Genomic DNA, 24,108 nt, shown 5'->3' with positions numbered 1-24,108 from the left:
ACAAAAAATACCACAACTAGATCTGTCTGTAATTATGGACTCTATGCATATATGAACTAAATATATGTACCTACAGCACACACACACAGAGGTGAGTGTGTGTATATATACACATACACAGACACTCTTCATACATAAACTTGCATAAACATATCTATACCTGCATAAAACATCTAATACCTAAATACAGATGTATCTAGACCTGCTTTCAAGTACATATATATATTTGTAAGTTTACATATAGTATGCATACATATATATAAAATCTATATAGTTTTATATATGTACTCATTTATAAAAGTGCACACAATGAATCAGAGAACAGTTTGGGTTGGAAGAGGCCTTAAAGATCATCTACTTCCAACCTCCCTGCTGTGAGCAGGAACACCACATCTATACTTATATGGAAGTACAAATACTTATATATAAGTAAAATATGTGTACATATGTATGTAGGTATATACAGGGGTATATACTGATTTACATAAGTAAATGTGTGTGTGTCTATGCTTAAATATAGGTATACACACTAGTGTAGCATATTTACAGGCTTGTATAAAATACACAGAAATAGTACATAAATCAACACAAAACAAAGACTTGCCTTTTCTCTCTGAAGAGACAGATGCTTTTCCCTCTCTTCTGCAGTCTTGGCCTCTTTTGCTTTGTCCTCATCACTCTTCTCAGACACTTCTTGTTCCTGCTGTTTACTCTTTTCTGTTGAAACAACTTTTGTATCAGATCTTAACTTTGGAACCAACCCACCAATATAGCTGTCGACAAAAGCTTGTACGCTGTTACTGGGATATGAAAGAAAGTCTGCAATACTTTTTTTAGTGGAAACTGGGAGAGTAGTATTTGTCTTTTCGGTACTCAAGATCTCTGCTTCAGGAGCTAAAGTACCTGCTGAATTCACTCTCTTTTCTTCGCTTGTTACAGTATTTACTGATGAATCATGCTTATTCCTCTCTTCACTTTCAGAGTCCTGTAATAAAGCATTCTTTTTTCTTCTTTGTTCCATAACAGAATTACTAAAGTAAGAGTTGATATGATCAGCTACGAAGTTGTAAGTCTCTCCAAAATTTGTAGAAAAGTAGCTTACATGAAAAAGGTGGCTTTTAGCAGATGCTGAAACTTCTGGAGTATCTTGACAAGTGCCGCTTGAACTCACTAACACAGATTCCAAGTTTTCACTTGCACAAGTGGATTTCTTTGCAGCTGGGCCTCTGTTGCAATCGTCCTGAGTTTTGACATCTGTAACTTGCTTATCATTTTCTAGATTTGTGCTGATGTTATTTGCATCTGCACTACTTTTATTTGCTTTACCCAAAGTACCTGAGTGGGACTTTAATCGAGCTATCCGTGACACCAGCTCACTGTGAGTGCCAGACACTGCCTTTGAAACAGATTCTATAGTATTCTTAATTCGTGACATGCGAATGCTCACCCTTGTAAGTCCTTTAGAAGAAGAAGTTAAAAGTTTGGAAACTCTGTAGTATAAAAACTCATGGCTACAAATGTACTTGTTATACCAAAATGTTCTGCTTCTGGTCCACTTACACCAAGGCTCACTTGTATGAAAAACTCTCAGGTGTGCAGCATGATTTATCCTCCAGCAGGCTTTAGGTCTACAGAAAAACAGGTATTTGTTTCTCTGCTTCCACCAAAGGCTTCTTGGGTTAATCAAAAAGAATAAATATGCATCCAAGGATAAATGAACTGTCATAACTTATAAATAATTGCACCTTTTCTATGTTGCTTTCTACTTCATTCCAAAAAATATACGTCACTTAGTCCCGTAATGTAGTGTTGTCTGAAAAAGATAAAAACAAAACAAAATTAAAACCAACAATGAAAACCCCAAACCAGAAACAAGTTAAACTAAAATCACAGAGTTGTTTAAAACAGATGAAGCTTTTGGTAAAGACAGGTAAACATCCAAATCAAATCAAATCATCTCATGGGAAAATGCAATGCTCAGGACATTTGGTAGGTAGCTCACCCCAACATTTCAACACCGTACTCCCTAAAGGACAGTTTAAACTCACCTTGAGCAACATGTGCCACTTCTCAAAAGTACTTAATGACACATTGAAAACTGATTACTGTTTCTTCAGCAATTTATCTTGTGCAGACACAACGTTTCAAATCTCATTATATTACCACCCCGCGGCAGAATTCCTCGCAGGGGAGAAGTGACTCCCAAGTGTTGATCAAAGTTCAACAAAACATGCCCATCCTAAGACCCAAGGGTAGAATATAATCCTTACTCTGCAAAGAAAGATGCAACCGGTGGAGCACCGTTTTACACAGCACACCAGCGCTGTGCTGATATCTCAGGAGCAAATCCATTATTTGCCCAAAAAGCAAGCCCAGGCTTCTCCAGCGCCCGTGACAAAGGCCGACAAGGACTGCCAGGCAGGCAGGCCAAGTCCTGAGCAGGCCGACTTCACAGCGAGAGCAGAGGTGAAACCCCGCCATCGTTACTTACTGTCTGCTGTGCCTACGCTGTGCCTGTCCCGCTGTGCGGGCCCCAGGCCGGGCCAGGCTATATAAGCACGGGGGCGCCTCCTGTCCCGGGGGCAGGCGCGGCCGCTGTTCCTGCCTTGCGCCATTTCCCCGAAACGCTGCCGAGAGTGGCGGCGTAAACAAGCACCGAGTCCAGGCCCCGCTGTCCCGGCCCACCTCCCGTTACGCGAGCGAGCCCCGCGTGCCCGGCACGCGCTCATCCTGCTCCCCCCGTCCTCATATTGCCCCACCACCCGGTGGAGACGCGGCCCGTCCTGGAGGCGGTACCTGCTGGACGGCGGCTCCCGCCTCCCCCCTCTCCCCGGGCCGCCGCCGAACGCCAGGCAGGGCCGCGCCCTCACGAGCGGGGCCGCCCCGGCGGAGCGGGACCCGGCGCGACAACACCCGCGGCGCGCGGCCGCGGCACTGCGCCTGCGCCCGCCCCGCGCGCCGGAAACAGCTGGGGCGCGCGCCAGCGCCCCACGGGCCGCCGCCGGGGGCTGGGGGGGGGGCTGAGGGGGGTGACGCGCGTGACGCGAGCCGGCTCGCGGGGCGGGGCGGGGCCGGGCCGGGCCGGGCAGCGCGAGGTCAGGGGCGGGGCGGGGCGGGGCTGCTGCGCCTGCGCGCGCGACGGGGCGAGTGGCGACGTGCGGCGCGGCACGCGGGAGGGCGGGGCGGCGCCGCCCGGGGCCCTCACGGGGTTGCTGAGGGCGGGGGTCGGAACCGACGGGGAGCGGTACCCGGGCCCAGCCTCCCGCTCACCTGACAGACCGGGCCCCTCTAAGCCCCACCCAGCGTGACTTTGAGCACTGCCAGGGTCAGGGCATCCACATCCCTGGGCAACCTGTTCTGGTGCCTTTCCACCCTCACAGGGAAGAATTTCTTCCTAATATTTAACTCAAATTTCTCGTCTTTCAGTTTGTGCCCATTACTCACTCACTGTCCTGTCGCTACAGTTTCTGTCCTCTCTGGATTCTATGTCGGTCCCTTTCAGGTGCTGGAAGGAGCTTTGAGGTCCTCACACAACCTTCTCCGTGCTGAGCAGCTCTCACTTTCTCAGCCCGTCCTTTTAGGGGAGGAGCTCCGGTTCCCTTACCAGCTTCATGGCCCTCCTCTGGGCTTGCTTCAAGGTCTATGTTCTTCTTATGTTGAGGACTCCAGAGCTGGATGCAGGTGGGGTCTCACCAAAGCCGAGTAGAGGGGCAGAATCCCCTCTCTTCGTGCTGCTGCCCGTGCTGCTTTTGGTGCAGCCCAGGACATGTCTGGCTTTCTGGTCTGGCACAGCGGAGCGGGTTGCGCCCTACGCTGCTGCCAGCGCTGGGCTCTTGATGCCGCACCCTGGGGAGTCACTGGGAGCAAGGCTGGGAAGAGAAGGGTCCCTACCCAGCCTTTGAAGCTCCTCAGTGCAGGTGCCTTGGGAATATACTCCCCCCCCCATGTCCTGCTTAATGCTTAGGGAATGATGACAGACATGTTTTTCATGGGTTGGATAGGGTTAGGAGGCACCTTGGTCTTCCCCAGCTGGGCTTCAGAGCAGCAGCAGGGCCTGAAATTTCTACCTGCATGGCCTGCCTGAAACAGTTTTAATGAAGTTGCCAAAACATCAGGTGGCAAGAGAGGATGGATGCACTGTGTGCTCAGGTAGAACAATGGAAGCTTTACCATGAAGGGTCGCATCACACATATGATTTCAGATCCCAGTTGGAAGCAAAATTAATTTTTCTTACCTTGCATTTCATTCCCCAAGGAAAATTTATACTCCTTGCATATTGTACTTTTTATAATGTATTTTTTATAAATTGCACAGGTTAAATTCTCCACATCTCCCAGAGCAGGACATCCCTGTCTGGGTGCCAGGTGCCCACCAAAGTCACTCTGTCACTCCCTTCCTCAACTGGTCAGGGGAGAGAAAATAGAACAATGGGTTTGTGAATTGAGATATGGACAGAGAGGGATCACTCACCATTTACCGTCACGGGCAGAACAGACTCAGCTTGGGGAAATTAGTTGAATTGATTAACAATCAAATCAGAGTAGGGTAATGAGAAATAAAATCAAGGCTTAAAACTTTCCTCCCACCCCTCCCTTCTTTCCAGGCTCAACTTCACTCCCAAATTCTCTCCCTGCTCCCCATACAGCAGAGCAGGGGGATGAGGAATGGGACCTGCAGTCAGGTCAACACGTACTGTCTCTGTCACCCCTTCTTCCTCAGTGGGAGGACTTCTCAACTCTTCCCCTGCTCCAGCGTGGTGTCCCTCCCACAGGAGATAGTCTTCCACAAGTTTCTGCAGTGTTAGTCTTTCCCATGGGCTGCAATTTTCACATACTGCTCCAGCAAGGGTCCCTTCCAAGGGTCACTCCTTCAGAACAGACTGCTCAGAGTGGGTCTCCTGCAGGGGCACAGGTCCTGACAGCAAACCTGCTCCTGCGTGGACTTCTCTCTCTGTGGGGCCACAGGTCCTGCTAAGAGCCTGCTCCAGTGCAGGTTTCCCAGGGGGTCATAGGCCTCTGCCTGCTCTGGCATGGGGTCTGCCGCGACCTGGCAGGGAATCTCTGCTCCAACACCTGGAGCACCTCCTTCCCCTCCTTCACTGATCCGAAAGCCTTCAAAATTGTTCCTCTCGCATGTTCTCACCCCTCTCTCCCAGCTGCTGTTGCACAGAAGCTTTTACCCTTTCTTAACATGTTATCACAGGAGCACTACACCATTGCTGATGTGCCCGGCTTTGACCACTGACAGGTTCATCTTGGAGCCTGCTGGAATTGACACCTTACAACACAGGGGCACCTTCTGATGTTTTTTTGCAGAAGCCACCCCTGTAGTCCCACTCCCCATTCTTCCCCACCACATTAACCCAATGCAATGACGATTTTACACTCAAGGCATGTCACTTACTTGGTGAAGTACTCAGTGGCCACAAATAACTCACAAGCCACATATTATTAGGATCCTTTTGCACATTACAGTGCCAGTTCATACCCAGGTGCTCATCTGTTCCCTATTAAATGTTTCCAGAGTTGCTGCCTTCTGTCCTGTTCTGCTGGTGTGGTCTGCCTGCCTTGTTTGTGGATTACTACACATCCACTTGTATTATCCAGTGGTGATATACTCATGTTTTCAAGATTTATCTACTATTCTTTATTTTTTCACAGGATTTCATTATACATGCTGAAGCTCATTTTAAAACCAAATATTTGAAGCAGTTGTGGGGTCTGCCCTAGGTGCCAGATGCAGCTAAGCAGGGAGATTTCACTGCCTCTTGATGTATGAGTTACTCCATGTAAAAGCCTGAATACTGTTATGAGAGCAACACAGTAGAGATACTTTTAGAATGTGTAGCAGTGTCAGCTTAAGCAGCTTCCCTGGGTGTGTTTGCTCTCCTGTAAGCGCCAGGGCTCTAGTGTGTTTGCCAGTGTGCTGAACCGAGTTGCATCTCATCAGATGACCTAAGAAGCAGTCACCCATCTGAAACCACAGTCTGAGCTGGCTTTAAGCAGGGTAGCTTGCTTTCTAACAGCAACAAAAGCTAAGGCAAAACAAGACCTACAACTTCAGCAAGAAGGAAGTTTGGACATGATAAGCTTCATCCTGCCAGGGCATATCCTGCTTCTCTTTGACTGGCAAATAAGGTATTTGAGGTAGGAGGCAACTGATCCCTTTTAGCTGCACATGGTTCTTTCCTAAAAAGTCACTTTATCCCATAATCTCATTGTAAAATTCTCTCCTGTGCTTGCTCAGACATTTATCCCACCACTGGGATATGTACAGTGACTAGTGTGTTGATTCACACCTTTGCTAAGGAAAAGATTCAAAGATTTCACATTTCTGGTCCAGTCACAAACCCGTGTATTCTTGCCACATCACTCTCCCCAAGGATGGGCAGACCTGTCTGATCTGGCATATTCAGAGGTGCATGATCCATCAGCTTCTCAAAACAAACATGAAGCAATACAAAAGAACTGAAATGCACTGGACAGGAAAAGATAAATTTATGTATTCCCAGGTACAAATTTTGCACCATCTCAAATGTTTTGCCAATTTAGTATTCTCTTTTACTGTACTTTAGTATTCTACTATTACTGTAGTCATGACATTTAGAAGAAATGATCTCAAAACTATTTAAAAGGTAGACTAATTTTATAAGCTCTCTTAGTAGTCAAAGATGAGTTCATTGTGTTTGACTAAATACCTATTTTTTAGGTAAGAGAGATGAATCCATGTATAGTTCAGGTAGTGTCCAACTCAGTAGTTGTTTTCACATAATATAGATATCATCTCATTTAAATGATTTTGAGATGTATTTAAATTTTAATAGGACGTATATTAGCTATTTGAAAAATACTTTCATTTCAGTACTTTCCATGGGAATATCAAGAAAGAAATCTGTTGTTATTATTGATGGGTTTTTGTTGATCTCTATTAGATTGCATACCCAGCACTCAAGCTCTTTCAGAGTGGTCCCTTGAAACATGATTGTTTTCAGTTTAGGACTACACTGAGAGTAGTTTGATTTTAATGTGTTCTTTCTCTGTTACTAAATCCAAAAAAATCAAAGGCTTTCAAAACATTTTCTAATTAAACCTGTAACTACATGTTTTTATATGTAGGATGAAAACTTGTAAGTCAAGTTACACATCAGTTGTGGTGAATCTTCCTGTTTTAAAGAAAGAGAGTTCTTTGGTGTACGTGATTTTTGTCATTTTATAGCCAAAGTATTGTGGTTTCAATAATTCAGGTGAGTCAGCTGTGTTCATTTATATGCACGCTATACTTTTCAATGCTATCAATTAATTCTAACATTCATATTTGTATGTTTGTCTTGGACTGCTGCTTGGAGGGAAAGTCATACTGGGTTATGAGGCAGTTTGATAAAAATTGGATACTTACCAGAAATAATAGTTCCAAAATTTTTCAGTCTAGGATTCTCACTCTTGATCTATGAAATTAGGAAGTTTTTATTTTGAGAAAATAGTTTTGCACATACTCTCACTGTATGTTTGATAAAAGCTATTATATGAATAGCATTTTTATATATAGCATTAGTTTATTTTTACTTGTCATATTGATCATGGATGGTATTCTAAAAATACAGAATTATCACCTAAGAGACTCAAACAAATTAAAAAAAAAAAACCCAAGTATTTCAGGGCACTGTGACAAGTTAACATATATTGGTAGAGCAGTATTCTCCTAATAATCATGTAGGGGAAACACTGTTTTGTGTTTTCATCAGCATAATATGACATGGATAGAAGCTGTGTAGTGCTAGCAAATATTGTAGGCATTGCAAACACAAGTATTCTGCCTCTTAACACTAGATGGCAGACAAAAATGGGAAAACATTTCATTGTTTTCAGGGATAGAATATTGAATAATTAATTTCCAACTTGAATGAACATTCACTAAAAACACTCAAAATAATAAGAATTAAGATGATTGAACACATGCTTGTGACAGCATGGATCTTTCTGTAGCCTTTCATTTGGATGTGGTTTTTGGCACAAACACTGAAAATAATCAAGTGGAACTTTTCTGCATTATTCTCATATTGCTTTTTTATCTGTTACTTTCCTTCAATATTTTGCTCTTGTCAAAGAGCTAAGAATTCTAGAAGCCTTAGAAAGGGTTAAGCAACTCAAATAAAAGAGAAACTTTCAAAAAAACCTGTCTATGCCAGGTAGTCACATCATTGTGAAATTGTCTTCTGTAAATCCAAAGGTCAAATGATGTAAGACTTAGATTGCAGCTGCTCAATATCTTTGCCTTGATTGAGTTACCCAAAGTAATTGGGCTGCTTTGCTCCTTATTGTCAGACCATAATGTGGAAGTACCATATTTGCCAAGGGGGCAGCTCTCTTAATAGAATATTATAGTGTGCCAAATATTATGTAATCAGTTCACCTAGGAGCCAGTGAATATTTTGGATTGTTATCCCCTTCCTCTCCCACATACATCCTCCAAAACAGAAGGGTCAGAATCCCCAAGATTCTGAACCTCACTCTGAAATGTCACTTCTTCTAGCTAATTGTGATGTGCATACACAGTACTAGAACTGAAACAAATCCCACCAAATCGCACCTTGTCTTTCTTCCTCAGTGCTTGATCTCCTGTGTCTACAGGGCTCATAGCCCATGGTCTCTGTCATTTTGTGCATTCTAGAAATCTATCTGCCAAGAGTGTGCCAATCAAATAATTATACACTAGATATGAATAATGTAGTTGATTACTTAGAATTTAAAATTCAGACTTGTGTTAAAGGTCATATTATAAATTCCTCTTCAGCCCCCTGTGATTATCATAAGGGTCATTCTGTTACCTTCCAGCACTCAATAAGAGACAGATGTGAATTTTGTTACTGCAGCATCTGGTTGAGTGTATGATTGTGTAAGTGTCACCCAAGGTTTTCTGTTTAAATGGAAGGAGATCAAAATGCAGAGTCTCTTTAGGTCTGCTGGTGTTAATTCACTGTCCATAGTGCTTGCAACTGCTTACTCAGTATTGCTAGAGAGACTGTCATCTTTATTTACATTGTCTTTTAATTAAATTATTGACGTGTTTGATCTTTGCTCTGAACCTCTCAGTATTGTACTAGGTACCATCTTAGCATTTTTTCCTATAATATAAAACTCTGTTTTTTAACTTCTCATCTGTGGAAAAGGTGCTTTGAAATTCTTCATCAAACCTAGTTCATCGTAGTTCGTTCTCCTAACGTTACACATTATTTCTGCATTTTTCTTCACTCTGACCAGCCTTGGTGAAGCTTCTTTTCTGTCAGTTGTTTTCCACGACCCTGGTGGCAGGTGAGCTATCAGGCCATTTAACATCCTAATAGAGAGCCCAGACTGTCTGGAATATTGCAAATGAAAAAGACAGTTTTTGGCAGAAGCCTATGTAACTGATTTATAATGATTTATTTCTGTCTTAAAATAGCCTGATGGAAGTTGTACAAGAAAGCGTAAAAGCTCTGTACTCTATGGGTAAACACTTTATTAAAGTTGCATGACATTTTACAGCAGCAATAGGAAAGAAGCATTACTTAGAGAATGGCTGACAAATTGTGGAAGATAATTCTAGCACCGTAATATGAACATGAATTAAGCAAACTGGCTCCAGGCTTTGGACCCAGCAGCACCCTCAGTAACAGCTGCAAAATGAGAAACGTACCTAAAGAATGAGGTCTACAATAGCGAATAATAAAGTTCTTACTAAAACAGGTTTAAAAGTTATTGTTTCAGACGTAATCTCCCAAGGGATTAAAAAGAGGCACGTAGTACTCTGCGTAGTTAGTGGTACTGTTTTGTGGTGAGTATCTGGGACATGCTTAGTTACAAGTCACAGGGGGCCCATGCACATTTTTTTTCCCTCTGGCTTTCATGCCTGTGGCTAATTCCTACCAGAGGATGCACTCAGTTTAGAAAGGTCTTGTTCCAAAATATTGCCTAACATTAAGTATAGTTTGATGTCTTGCAGTCCTACATTCTAAGGCTGTATAGACCTGCATTTGATTTGATGTAGCCTTTAATCTTTCTAAAGTAATACCCTCCTCCTTTAAATGCACAAGTAATTTACTCATTTGGGAAATGAACATAGTTTCTTATAAAGTGAAAGATGTCCAGGTCACGTGTGTGCAGGAGAGCAGGATTTACATGCACATAACACATGTACATGAAACACAGATGTGCACAGTTCCCTTGTGGTGTATAAACAGGGCTAGCAGGACACAATGTTGTCCTGTGTTCATTATGATATTAATTGGGGAAGTTAAGGGTGGTGTCTAGTTCATCTTGACTGGAAATGGATGAGATTTCGGGTTTTCCTGACATTTTCTAATAATCTTTTGGCTTCACTAAGAGCTCTCCTTCCTGACCAGAAATGGTTTTGTCCAATTCAAAGCTTAACTCTTTCTGAGGAATAAAGTTATCGATGCTATTTGTCATTTTGTGTCTCCAGGTGTGGTGACAATGGCATTGGTAGCTGACTACATTGCATGACTCATTATATGCTGTCTGCAATGGTGTCTGTGATGTATTTGTCTCTGTCTTCTCTTGGCACATTGCCTTTATCTAAAACTTTTTAACTATATAAAGTTGAAGTGTACTGTTAAGCCAGGTCCAAAGGACCTTGTATATTAATATATAACTACTGTACTAATGATGGGATTTTTTTTAAGACTCCAGAACTGTAGGAGATTGTACAGCATCATTAAAGTGTACATAATTTTAGTTCTGTAAAAAAGACTTACAGCAAAGTAGTATATCCATCATGTTCTGGAGATAGGCAGAATTACATTAGTGAAAAATATGGACCTACCTCTACCTTGCTGTAAATGCATCTGTGCAACAGGCTAAGTATTAAACAGTATTCATATGTAACTTTGACTAATCTCCTGAAGGAAAGAATCAATTTGCTATCCATTGCACTACTTCCAGAGGCACTTCTCATAAAATTTCATGCTACTGATATATATTTGCATTACTTAATATATCTCCTCAAACATAGTCTCTATCAAGAGGGTAATTTCAATGCAATGCTATGGTGACTCCTTTTATTTACCCTAGAATATATTACTAAGTAAGTACTTTTTGTAAAAAAGTATTAAGAAGTAAATGTTTCTATCATCTTCTTGGTAACTGAGTATTTTATTGCACATTCTAGTCCTTTCCTCCCTATAAGGCCTGTGGAAGCTGTTTGTACATTTTAATGTTTGAAAGTAAATAGAATCATATCAGCAGCAAGGAAATAATTTTTGATTCCTCTAAAATTCTCTAAATATATAGCAAATCATGCAAAAATTTGTTTTTCTTAATTAGTGGGTTTTCATGAGTTGTCAAGTGCACTAATGATGATCTACTAGCTCCTCACATCTGCAGAATCTCACTGAGAAAAGAAGCAGACCTGGGTTTCTTACATCAAAAGGAGACAGCAATATTTCCCACTTAATCATTTCCTAAATAGGAACATTTTTGAACTTGCTTATCTATTCCAAAGTAAAAGACTGCAAACCTCTTCCTTCCCAAGTTGTGTTTAATAAGTAATGTCTGTCAAAAATTAAACAGTTTCTGGGTTTTAGAAACTGGTCAAAGGCATTTAACCCTAAAATGCATATATGTTGCTGCCTATATTCCTCACCTGGCTTGGCAAAAAAATCTGCAATGCACAGCAATTCATGAAGTTTTTGGAAGGCAAAGATTGTGATGGAACTTGACACACACACAGGTCACGTGGAACCCATAGGTCTGGGAAGTGTTTGTTCCCCACCAGCTCAGCATACCCCACTCACCACACCGGGAATATTTCCTCTGGAGCCCCTGCATGGAAGAGGTGTTGATGAGCATGAGTGAGCTCAGCATAGCACTGTGAAGATTCTCAGAGGGCTGGAAGATGTGGCCTAGTGAGGGAGACTGAGTGAGCTGGGCTTGTGCTCTGCACCAGAGGGTGCAACAATAAAGAGGGTAGTGAAATAGCTGTTTTCTTAAGATAGGGTAAGCCACAGAAATATGGATAGTGAGGAAATCTTAGGTCCCTTCCAATGCTGGGAACTCCATTTTTGTGCAGCATCTGACAGACATTACATGGATCTTCCCCTGCACGGATGCCATCTCTGGAGGGGTTTCACCTTCTTCCCACAATGTGGAGCCTTTTGTGTGGCAAACAATCACATTTATTTTCTCCTGACAGGGTGGGATGTCATCTGATTGAAAATATTCACCACTGTCAGCACAGGCTTTAAGTACAAGGCTCAGTAGACCAGACATGTACTGTTCAAGATCTCCAACTCCTTGAATAAAACATTTTCCACAATGCTCTCAATGTAGCTTGTTCAGCCTGGAGGAGAGACAGCCTCAGAGGCACTAACAGTGCCCCTGCAGTGCTCCAGGAGGATGCTGGCAAGAGATCCAAGCCAGGTTTTACTTATGTCATGCCAGAAGAACAAGAGAAGGTGGCCTGAATAAGGGGAGGGTCTGGTGACACATAAGGAAAGCTTCTTCACAATGAAAATTAGCATTTGTAACAGTTACTCAGGGAGGTTTGCTGTTCTAAGTTCTTGGTGGTTTTCAAGACCTGACTGGACAAAGCCTGGGTAAAGTGGTCTGAATTCAGTGTTGTCCCCGCCTTAAGCAGCTGTGTGATTCTGAAATTCAGAGCAGGTAGCTAAGTTGGAGTCTTAATCTGTGAGCTGACTCTCTCCCTTTAGCTAACTAACAAACATTAGACGACAGTCCACACTGAGAAGTTCAGCAGAAGTTAATTAAAATAATTCAGGAAAAGAATTTAACTTGAACAGATACAGTTTGGAATGAAGCAAAGCTGGGCAATGGGAGGACAATATTGGCATAAAGAACAGCTAAGACTGCTTAACATTTTCATCCGTTATCTTAATTTTCTTTTCCCAGCAAGTTATATCCCCAGAGTGGATTAAATTTCAATTTAACATTATCCTGACTATCTGCTTGCATGGATGAAAAAGATTGAAAGGGAACAATTATAAAGTTATTAAACCATTAACATATATTGAACTGATTATATGCAAGATGGAATAGAGTCTTACATCACTAGGACAATTTTTACAAGGAGGCCACCACCCTTTTAATAAACATAGAGAAGGATACTTGTTTCACAGTGTGCTTGCCCTTTAGCCTGTGTCCACATGCTGGAACTGACACCTGGGCTGTTGCCCAGGCACTGTGTGCTGTGTGCATGTGTAGACAGAGGAAGAGTTGTATGTTCCCAGGGATCTTGTTGGACCATTCTAGGTATAGCTGATAAAACACATTTGCCTGAAATATATGTCTATCTATACCTTAGATATTGTGAAAAGCCATACAAATAGCTATGATATTCTGGTTAGCCTTCCAAAAGTATCCCAGAATTGACTTTTGTTGCAAATACTGTGCTTCTTGCATATAATTTCTTGATACTGAAATATAATAATGAAATATAAATTTATGTTTATCTTCCATGCCTGACCCTGAACTTAATATTCTCTGCAATATGTTTCTGTTTCAACCCACTTAATCCTAGCTCTGCTGAGATGTATGCATTTACATCATTACTTGCTGGAAGAATAAAGATCCCACTTGGCTTTTTGTTAAGTTGTGGAGTGAAGATGGTCAAGGTAAATGATTTTGAAGCACATGCCTGAAACTTAGTCTCCATCAAAAGACAGAACCTGAGATCAGCCCAGCTGCTCTCCAGCGCAGTGTTTGCCATCAGCAGCATTTCCAGGGTTTATTGTTTGTGATCAATTCAGTTACTCTTCTGCAAGTTGCTGGGTGAAGGGAGAGTGAGGGTTAAGGCAAACCCATTTGTTCCCTTATGGGCTTGGTATGCCTATTTCCTACTAATTCCCACTATATTACAAATTGAGGGGGGAAACTAAAAAGAAACAACCTCAGGAATCCAAGTTTCCTACAAATAGGCCTTAATTTAGGAAAAAAAACCCCAGGTATATTAGATTAAGTTGTTGTGATTCATACTCTTTGCAACACAGTCTTAGAGCAAAGCTTTTGTAGACTCAGGCAGCTGCAGCAGTGTTCAGCCAAGTCTAGATAATGGATACTTACAGCTGCTGTCAGTGGAAAACTTCATGAGATTGTTCAGCTTCTCTGTTGTCTGTTCTCACAGTCTTACCCTTTCATGAGCTATTAACATCCATAAGGCGGAAAGAGGGAGAGGAAAGAGGTCATGTGGGTTTTCCAAACTTTTGTAGTCTACCTCAGCATCCTGTTTATGAATTTTTCCCTTCACCTGTTTTTTGGTACATGAAAACCTTTAGTAGCATAGAAGTCGTAATCTGTCTGTGAGCTTCCTGAGCCAGTCTTATAATTGTGATCACAGTGATTAATCAACTTAGCTTTAGGATTATGTACTATATATGCAGCATGGATATTGCTTTTCACCTTACTGGTTTCCTCCTCAGAAAGACTTCAAACTACCAGTGTCCTGACTGTAACCGGAAGGATATGAGTGCCCTAGCTTCAAGTAAGAGTGCATAAAAATATCTGTTATTTTTAAAATTAAACTGATCAATTTTATTTAATCTCTCTCTTTTGCGATTAAGAAGGCAGGCTGAGAGATAAAAAAAAGAAATCAGTTTAAATTTTCTAGTCTTATCTGCCACAAACTTTATGCAAAAGTCATATGGGAATGTTGAATACCAATGAATTTCTTGTGTTCATGATACAATTTACATTAACAAAAATGAAAAGGTTTAGATACTGAAAAATGATCTCACAGACTTTAGCACTATAATAGAATAGAGGGTATTGTTTCATCATAGAGACCTTTTCCTCAGTTGGATTTGCCACTGAATTTTCACTTTTTTTTTAAATTACATTCTCAGTAGACTCACAGTCCTAGTAAAAGTAATTTATTTCACGTGTGTTATTTTTCATTTTGCTGAGAAAAAACCTCTAAGTCTTGACCCTGTTTTGAAATAAAAATATTATTTTTAGGGCAGTACAAATATTTTTCTTTTTATTTTAGAACCAGGTGACTCCAAAAAAGAGAAGAAAGAAAAAAAGGTCTATGGAAAAATTAATTTCTTTCTCTGTGCTGCATTTTGGATGCGGTCATGCCCTAGGAGCCTGGAGATTGCTGTTATGGTGTGCCTGAGCTCAGGGATCCAATTTTATCTACGTATAAACCTTCCTCCTAAAGTGTGCTTCTCTGGTTTAAGTAGAAAAATTTTTGCAAGAACTCTTCTGAGTGAGGTCATTTGAGTACGAGTCTGGCCACAGCTATTTACAAGTTCGGGTTTTGACTGAAGTGAGTAATTGAATCACATCGAGCCTCTGAAGTTTGCCTTTTATTTATATCTTTCCCCCAATTGTGTGGCTCAGTCTGCCATTGGCTGCTGTCCCTGCAGCCTACCCGAGGGCTCTGCAGTTACATAAGGCTCTGTCTGCTGGGAGCCTATATAAAGCCTTTTTGCATTGCCAGCAAGAGGCAGAATTTTATCACGATCCAAGTCCCACTGCTTCAGTTCGCATGAGCAGGAAGATTTGCTTGAAGATATCCTGAAACTCGAACCCAGGCTGGTCTGTTTGCCAGCCAGTGCTTCACAGCTGTCAACCTCACTCGCAAGTGGCAGCTACCGTGAGTAGCTTCTGTGCATTATGAAGAATTTTTCATTTCCTATGCAGGATAACACACATCAGACCGAGAGTCCTCCTCCTCACAGATACCTGAGTTTGACAAATCAGTCAGATCCTATTGGAAGACCAGAAAGAGATGAGCAATTAGCTCAAGTAGAGATTGCTGTACTGGGGGTCATATTTCTGACAGCGTCTGTGGGCAATTTCATTCTCATACTGGTGCTGTGGCGAAGAAGAAAGAAGCTGTCTAGGATGTATGTGTTCATGCTTCACCTCAGCATTGCTGACTTAGTGGTAGCCTTTTTCCAAGTGCTGCCTCAACTCATATGGGATATTACAGATATTTTCATAGGGCCAGATTTCTTGTGCAGAATTATCAAGTATCTACAATTGCTGGGCATGTTTGCCTCTACTTACATGATAGTGGTCATGACAGTGGACAGATATCAAGCCGTTTGCTACCCTATGGTCACTTTCCAAAAGAAGAGAGCTCTCTGGAACATCCCCATTTGCAGCAGCTGGTCTATAGCACTGATTCTTAGCCTACCACAGGTATTTATCTTTTCTAAGACTGAAATATCTCCAGGTGTCTTTGAATGTTGGGGTGAATTTATTCAGCCTTGGGGCCCAAGGGCATATGTGACTTGGATTTTTGTAGCTATATTCTTCATTCCCTCAGCAATCCTTATCACATGCCAGGTCAAGATTTGCAAAATAATCAGAAGAAATATAAATGTGAAAAAACAGAATGAATGCGAAGCAACAAATCAGAATCAAGTCCTGCCATCCCGAGCCAGCAGTGTGAACTGTATTTCAAAGGCTATGATCAAGACAGTAAAAATGACAGTGGTGACAGTTGTTGTGTACGTTCTCTGTTGGTCACCTTTCTTCATTGCCCAGCTCTGGTCCGTGTGGTTCCCCAGTATGCTGACTGAAGGTAAGATGCTCTCTCTCTTCAGCCACAGCTGCAGAGCAGGTAGCACACTGCTGTCGAGTGCTTTATGTTTGCATTTTGCTTTTGAGTAAAGGTTGAGGAGAATTAAAAAAAAAACAACCTGGATTATCTCCTGTATTTAATTAGGTACAGGGAGCTTCTTGTGTTACGTGATCAAAACATCTTGTGTCTGTTTTGTGTGTGTATCTTGAGTGATTAACAATTTAAAGATTCAAGAACAGCATGGTGAAAAGTATCATGTGCTTCAGCAAAGCCTCAGACTTTTAGAGGTTTTAGGCATTATAGCAGCAGTATTTTGGGGTTTTGGGAGGTGAAAAGAAGCAATTGACTATTCAAAGTAATAAAATATTTCTTATTTACTGGGTAGAACAGGGTTATAAGACATCTGATTTTTTTACTATTGAAATTGTATTGATGAAATCTCTGTAGTAAACTCTGAAACAACCAGAAGTTGTCAACCAGCTGTTTAAAAAGCATAAAAGCAAGCTTGAGAGAGTTATCAAACACCATGTTGTAAACAAGAATAGGCTTGTCAAATTTATGCTATTACCTCTTTGTGAATGAAAGGCAGACTCATACAGAATTTAAAATCACATATTCTAAATAAAGGGGAAAAAAAGAGGAAAAAAATATAATAGTCCTGCCTGATAAAAACAGTAGTTTCTGAACTTTGTTTTAAGAATTCCTCCTGTCAGTGTGAATTTGAGTCTTATTCTATGTACATTTATGTCAAAATATATACCTGTATATTATTTGTATCTGTTTAACAGCTTAGTAATTGCTTTTTAAAATAATGCAACTGCATCCAAAAAGAGCTATATGAAACTATTTAACCGTGAATGCATACAATAAAGTGTGCTTTATACCTTCAACAATAACAAATTGCATTGATATGAGAATTTCCTACTATTAGATTAGTTTTAACATATGAATAGATACAGCAGAAAGCAGCAGACTGTGAAAATGTGACTTATATTTATGAGAGTGCTTTATTTAGTCTCTTATTCCTTTAACTGTTTTGTTCTAGGTTCAGCATTCACCATTATAATGCTCCTTGGCAATCTAAACAGTTGTGCCAACCCATGGATTTACATGTATTTCTGTGGCCAGATTCCATATTGCACAAGTAAGCAGCTGGAGAATACCTCGGCTCAAGAGGAATCCATGTTCACGGGCAGCATTCATCTCACAGACAGAGACCCTGAGAATAACAGTACTTCTGCATAAACGCTGAGAGCTTTTTGTTGTTTTGTTACATTCCCTCTGTTCACAAGACATATTGATGTTTCACCATCATCCCTTATTTTGTGGATAAGGAAGCTGAAAAATTGTTTTATGTTGTAAAAATATATTTCTCTGCAGTCCTGTAACATATTCAGGAGGTTTCTGTGTTGTGCAAGCCTGACTCAGTGCTTCAATCACCACTGTCTTACAAGAATGAATTCCTGTGAAGACTGGCAAAGATACATAAAAGTATTTTAGATATTTTGTGTCCTAAAGTACTTCCCCATCTGCGATTCTGGATTTCTAAGTAGTAAAATTTTATTACTACCTGGTCCAACAAATTGAAATATAATTGAAATGAAACCTGATCTAATTAAACTTGAATATGTTTTCAGAGTGCACCATGAATTGTTCATCATTCTGGTGTGATTGAGGGACAGTGACAAATCTTGAGAAAGCAGCACAAAGTCAGAAAAAGCTTTTGCCAGCTCTTACTAGCACCTGGTTTAAATTAACTCTTTATGTACATTTATAAAATGCTAAGCAGCTTAACATATTCAAAAAAAAAAAAAATTTGGTGTGCTCGTGACATTGAACCCCTACTTCAGTTTCAAATTCCGTTGTGGATTGCAGATATCAGCAGCGTAGCAGCACTTCAGGTTTTTTGGCTTCACACCATGAGATTTGATTTTCCAGGCATTTTCTGATGTGGAAGCAGTTAACTGGACACCTACACACCCCCCATGCACACACATACATACTCTAAATAAAAGTGGATGCTAAGAGTGACACTTTTTTTTGGCATTCAGACCCATTTGTTCTAGCATGGGATTTATTGGCAGAGAACCAATTATTATTCTATTCCTTAGTACCCCTTTAGTTCAAATTCAAATATTTCCCTTTGCTGTAAAAATAAATCTGCATATCTTTATTTCAAATGTCACTTGATTGCTGGTTTGTGGGTGTTACATGCAGGTAGCTATTTATTTCCTTTCAATGTCTGCAGTCTGATCAGAGGAATATGGAAGAAATATCAGCAAGGCTCTTTCAGGTGAGAATGGATCTGCATTCCCAGGGACTCTTTGTGGCACTTACATTTGGTGACATGTAATCTGTCTACATGTATACTGTCTTTCATACCATTTCAGTTTTCTTAGTGCTAGTAATCTCAACTATCAGTAGAAAAGATGTAAAATTGTGGGGTTTTAATAGTCTTTAAATTGTAGTCAAAGAAATGTTGATTTAAACTAAATACTGATCACATAGTGAGAAATTCTGCTGTACAGTGAATAGTTACACTTCAGGTTAATTTATGCTGAAATGACTGCATATTCTATCATTTCTATTCTCTGTATAATTAGACCAGATAAGAGCAAGAACCAAATATTGCTGTTTTTTCTAATGGGAAAAGCAAGTGCCCCAGCCCAGCTGACAAGTACAGGTCTCCAGCTGTTAGGAAGAGGAAGAAGGTGGGTGAAGGTAGTACCAGAGGCAGGCAAGAATGGGAAGGGTTTGTATGAAGGCCTGACTATAAGACCTTCATAAGCTGGTCGATTTTTTAGCTGTTTTTTCCCCTCTTCCTTTAATTAGCAGTTAATAATTCTACTCCACAAAAAATTCCCTGTTAGAGCAAATCTGTAGCTCAAGTGAATGTCCTAATCCGGGGTAAGAATATCCAAGATATGATCCATTCTATTGATAGGATATTGATACAGCCACTCACTGACTTTCGAAGACTTTCAGTCAATTTGCTCTTAGTGAAGTTTTCCCTTATGACTTAATCCAATGGTTAATGGTGGGAGTTTTGTTTTTTCCATTTCCTTTGATTGTAGTTAGTTACATAGCATAATATGCAGACTTGAAAGGAACTGTAAACAGAAATGCTTGAAGGAATCACCTGTGTCCCTGCCCTACTGTACTTGTAGCAAAACTCCTCAAAAGGCATTAGTTTGTGTCATGGTTTGACCCTGGCCCAATGCCAGTGCCCCCATGAAAACCCATCTTCCCTGGTGTCTGCTGTGAGATGTGATCAGAGACAGAGCAAAGCAGGCCTCCACTTGCAAACAAAAGGGAAAAAAACTTTATTATCACAGAATTATACAATGAACACACAGAGCAGAATGGAAACCTTTCAAACATTTCTCCTCCCCCCACTCAATTCCTCACAGAATGACACAAAACTTTAGATCTCTTCCCAGTCCATCACTCTTTAAATAATCAACACAGTCCATCTCCACCCTTCCGATAATCACTTCTCATTTCATTGAGGAGAGAAGAGCCCCCCTTGTGCCACAGGCCAATCCCCCGTCACTCAGCAACTGCACGTCGTGACTTCTTCCTTCCATGTTCAGTGCTCTCACCACTGCACATGGACCAGAGCTGCTTTTAGGGTTTCCCTTTCAAGGATGCCCAGTTCCAGAAGAGAACGACAGTCTCTCACCGTTTCGGGACACCAGTCCCCCCCAATATTTCACCCCCTGGGGCCGAGGGGTCTCACCATTACTCATCACCTGTCGTCTCCGCTCACATCACTCCTTGGCGCCGCCTCCTCCTGTTCGGGACACCAGTCCCCCCCAATATTTCACCCCCTGGGGCCGAGGGGTCTCACCATCCTTTGGCGCTGCCTCCTCCTGTTCGGGACACCAGAAAAAAACTCATTTCCTCTCAAACCACGACAGTTTGCAAAGAAAACAGACATTCAGATTGTGTGCAAAGAGTCATCCAATCCAGAACTGGTGGAAGACACAGCTCTGTTCAGACACTACAGTGGAGTCATTGTGCCATTTGATCTCTGGTAGAAGTTTAAAGGTATAACTTCTACTACTTACCTTTCTGCATTGTTTATATATTGTTTATATATTTGTTACCAGCTCTATAAATAATTTGATAGAGTTGGATTTTGCAAATAACAGTACCTCGATGTGTTCATTAAAACTCCGAGATAAATGTTAACTGTCCCTATCTCAGATATTTTAATCATGTAGTGAATGAAATATCAGAATGTCTTAAGTTCAGTGATGATTTTTCAACATCTGTAATGTTCAAAACACTTATATTTTTGTCCCTAAGTGCTTTATTTCTGATTTTTTCATTTTCCTTCCCTTGACCTCAGTCCTGCTCTTAAAAAGAAAATTAAAGGTTGCTGTACTGTGGTGCAAACTACAGGCTATGGATACTTTTAGTTTCAGTCTGTCAGGAGGTATTTGAACACAGGTATTCCTGCTTTTTCTCTTAGGAAAATGAAGTGGGCTGCTTTTTCCAGATGTACGTCCTTATCCCACATGCCCTGCCCTGCCTACCCCATGGCTAGCACTGACCAGCAGTCTCAGTGGGGAATTTTGTTCAGGTCCACTGTTTTTCCATCAAAGCTTATTTTTGAATGATGGGAAATTCATTTGGGTTTTTAATTTTTTATAATCCTTATAATGTGTCCCTTTCAGGACTTCTCTTATTTCTTAAAAAAAAAAAAAAGACATTTAAAATTAAAATTTCTCTCTTTGTAAATTTATCTGTCAGTGCTCTTGGAAGTTGTTGTTTGAACATCTTGTGCCGTTGTATAACTTTATATTTTGAGTCTTCATCTGAACTATATACTTTTCAATTCACTGCACTTAGATTTCCAGCAGGTATTGCAGTATCTCATTAAGAGAGAGGGTTGACTTTGGCATAACACTGTAGTCTGGCCAAGGTGTTTAATCCATATGGGAGAATCAGTAACTCAAACATATGAGTCCCCAGGAGCACTGCAGAAGCCCATAAAAATGGAAAAAATCCAATTATCAGATGAAAGCCTTTCTCATCAAAGCCTAGGTTCTGTTTTCTCACACAAATAAATTCTGAGTAAAAAAACCCCTAATGTTCCCTGTCCTGAAATGAATGACTGTGTTGTTGATGCTGGCACTGTGACATGCTTTCTGGTTATCTGGGTGGGGTTTTTTTTTTACTTTCCATGGTTTTGTTACTACTTGGGAAAGGCACAGTTCACTAAAAGGAATCAGATTCTTGCTTAAAAATTAGTAGTTTATATTTTGCAGTACAGATAAGAAGAATGAAAGACAATGTAATCTATTGGTTCTGTAAAGATTTATTATAGGAAAAAGAAACTACAAAAACAGCCTAGTAGAATGAAAAGAAAATCCCAACATGTTTTGCATTCTTAACAGTATATTTTGATCATTCTTTTATTCTACAGAACTGCTTCTGTATTTTCATAGCCAGTCTCAGTTCACATTCTTGTAAATGGTGAATACTGAAGATAGAAGTGGTGCATGATCTTTTTAATCTAGCAATGAAATAATGCTGAGGAGTTTTAAAGATGGTGCCAAAATAATGTCCTGACAATTTCACTTTGATCATTTAGTTCTCACAAGAGAAACCAGTTATTGAGTCGAATAAACTGCTCCTGTGTCTGCGTTGTTGGGGGAAGACTGGCAGAGTGATATGGAGACGTAAGTTGGAACTGGCAGGGTTTATTCTGTGACCCAAACATGGTGTAACCTCTAGTTGTCAAACACATGGCCAGGACAAAGGTATCTTCAAGAGGTTGTGAATGTTAGCTACTTTTGGCTTAAGGGTGTCATGAACTGGCAAAGGCAGAGTGGGATGACCCAGCTAATCAGTTGACTTAGGGAAATTCTATTTGGGTTGGATTCCTTAGAGTTGGGGAAAAAAAAAGAAAGAAAGTTGTTTTCTGACTTCATAAGGTAGAGATTTTGGCCTGAATGCCCTGGCTATCTACAGGAAACATCCATGATTATGAAACAGATTGTTCAGACAGCAGTAAAACAGGATTGCAAACAGTTCAAATAGGAATTGTGTTACTTGTAGTAATGCAGCCACAAATAATTTATTCTTTACTGAGGATCTATTTATGATGATTCATAGCTGATCCATATGATCTTTGAATTGAAAGAAAAACATGCTGTTAGAAAATCAGAAATAAAAACTGATGTAATCTATCCTACCAGGTCAAAACTCTGACTGCCATTCCAAATCATACCTCTTCAGCCCTATGTGTGCCCAGCAACAGATCCCTCTCTGCTCTCCTGGTCCCTGGTAGAACTTCATGATCTGCAAAATACTTTCCAAACTCTACCTGCCTTAATCTCTTGCTAAGGTAGCCAAGATTATCTTCACTTTTCCTCTCTGAAATACAAGGACAGAAGCTGTGTCTTTTCCCTGGGCTTATATGACGCTCTTGTGGTTACCACTTGAGGACTTTCTGAAGGTCTTCTCATTAAGGGGACAGATTCTGGGAGTTTTTACAACCCCTCCAAAAAATTTTTATTAACGTGAACTTCACTCTTTAGGATCCAAAGAAAAAACAGACTTTGAGTGAAACTAAGTAGCCATACCCATTCCTTTGTGCTTCCTCTTTTGCATGCAGCAGACCAGAGCATATGCTGTCCTCCAGTAGGTTGTGGCAACTAATTTAACTAAGGTATATCATCCATCTCCATAATGAACTTTGGGGGCAGTGAAACTCTAAGCAAAAGCTTCTTGCCTTTCCATACAAATGTTGTCCTAGAGATAGAGTGCAAACCTATTCAAGTGCTATTGTATTCATCAGGAGATTTTTTCTATCATGGCTCACACTTTGAACAATCTTTAGCATTTTGAATTTTTGTTTCTTGCATCCATTTCAGTATATGAAAAATTGTTAAAATTGTGTGTTACCCAGATTTTAGCTACAAATCTTCTGAATTCTGTGTTAACAATGCAGGAATCAGAAGGACTTTATGGAGGAAACATTACATTGCCATCTTGGGAAGAAGTTTTAAAAAATGCAAAACAAAAACTTTTGAACTTGAAGGTCTCTGGAAATTATGGCTGAGGAGGTGGATATAAATAAAAAGACATCTCCTTACATGCCAGTGACCACTTTTCAAGACAATAGATGGAGTAACAAATACTAAGGCCCAAGAAAGACATGATATTCTTGTCATCATTGTTATAATTTCCATAATTGTGGTCATCATCATGATCATCACCATCATCACTATTATTTAAATGAAATTATCATATATCCTACAATAAGTTTTAAAAGAAAACAAATTTAGGACAGTGTACGTATGACCAGTTATGAAGCTGAACTATGAGAACCATGATTTCAATCACAAATGTACATTTTATATATGATGCTGCTATTTTATTTTGCTAAAAGGAGAAGGATAATTTTTGAAGTTCCAATATTATTGCTGTGCATTGAATTCCATGAAACTACCTTAAGATGAATTTTGGTACAAAATATTAAAAATTTATTTCATGTTTATACATTTTCTTGGATACTAAACCAAAATTTTTGCTTTAAGATGCTGTTCTTG

At 40.5% G+C, this 24,108-nt stretch overlaps 2 protein-coding genes across 6 annotated transcripts in view; one reads left to right on the top strand and one right to left on the bottom strand.

The window, feature by feature from the left end:
- Positions 1-3,467, bottom strand: part of PNPLA8 (patatin like phospholipase domain containing 8) — a 35,218-nt gene extending 31,751 nt beyond the window's left edge. The window contains exons 1-2 of one of the 4 annotated variants that reach the window (XM_038154781.1): positions 3,445-3,467; positions 605-1,813 (exon numbers count right to left, since the gene is read on the bottom strand). In XM_038154781.1, coding sequence (XP_038010709.1) covers positions 605-1,726 — 1,122 coding nt within the window. In that variant the 5' untranslated portion in view covers positions 1,727-1,813; positions 3,445-3,467. The other 3 variants (XM_038154778.1, XM_038154779.1, XM_038154780.1) reach the window with 3 other exon arrangements.
- Positions 3,468-15,468: 12,001 nt separating this feature from the next.
- Positions 15,469-19,720, top strand: LOC119708186 (arg8-vasotocin receptor-like). 2 transcript variants are annotated; one of them, XM_038154273.1, is made up of 3 exons: positions 15,469-16,158; positions 16,306-16,543; positions 17,589-19,720. In XM_038154273.1, exons 1-3 carry the CDS (start codon positions 15,628-15,630, stop codon positions 17,786-17,788), a joined length of 969 nt encoding a protein of 322 aa, XP_038010201.1. In that variant the 5' UTR covers positions 15,469-15,627; the 3' UTR covers positions 17,789-19,720. The 2 variants fall into 2 exon arrangements, with proteins under 2 accessions (XP_038010201.1, XP_038010200.1); XM_038154272.1 differs by having other exon boundaries at positions 15,469-16,543.
- Positions 19,721-24,108: the final 4,388 nt, after the last annotated feature.

Source organism: Motacilla alba, chromosome 1A (genome assembly GCF_015832195.1).
Source record: "Motacilla alba alba isolate MOTALB_02 chromosome 1A, Motacilla_alba_V1.0_pri, whole genome shotgun sequence".
In the NCBI taxonomy this organism is placed as follows: domain Eukaryota; kingdom Metazoa; phylum Chordata; class Aves; order Passeriformes; family Motacillidae; genus Motacilla; species Motacilla alba.
Note: the sequence above shows the minus strand (reverse complement) of the source record. Positions and strands in the feature narration are given on the sequence as shown.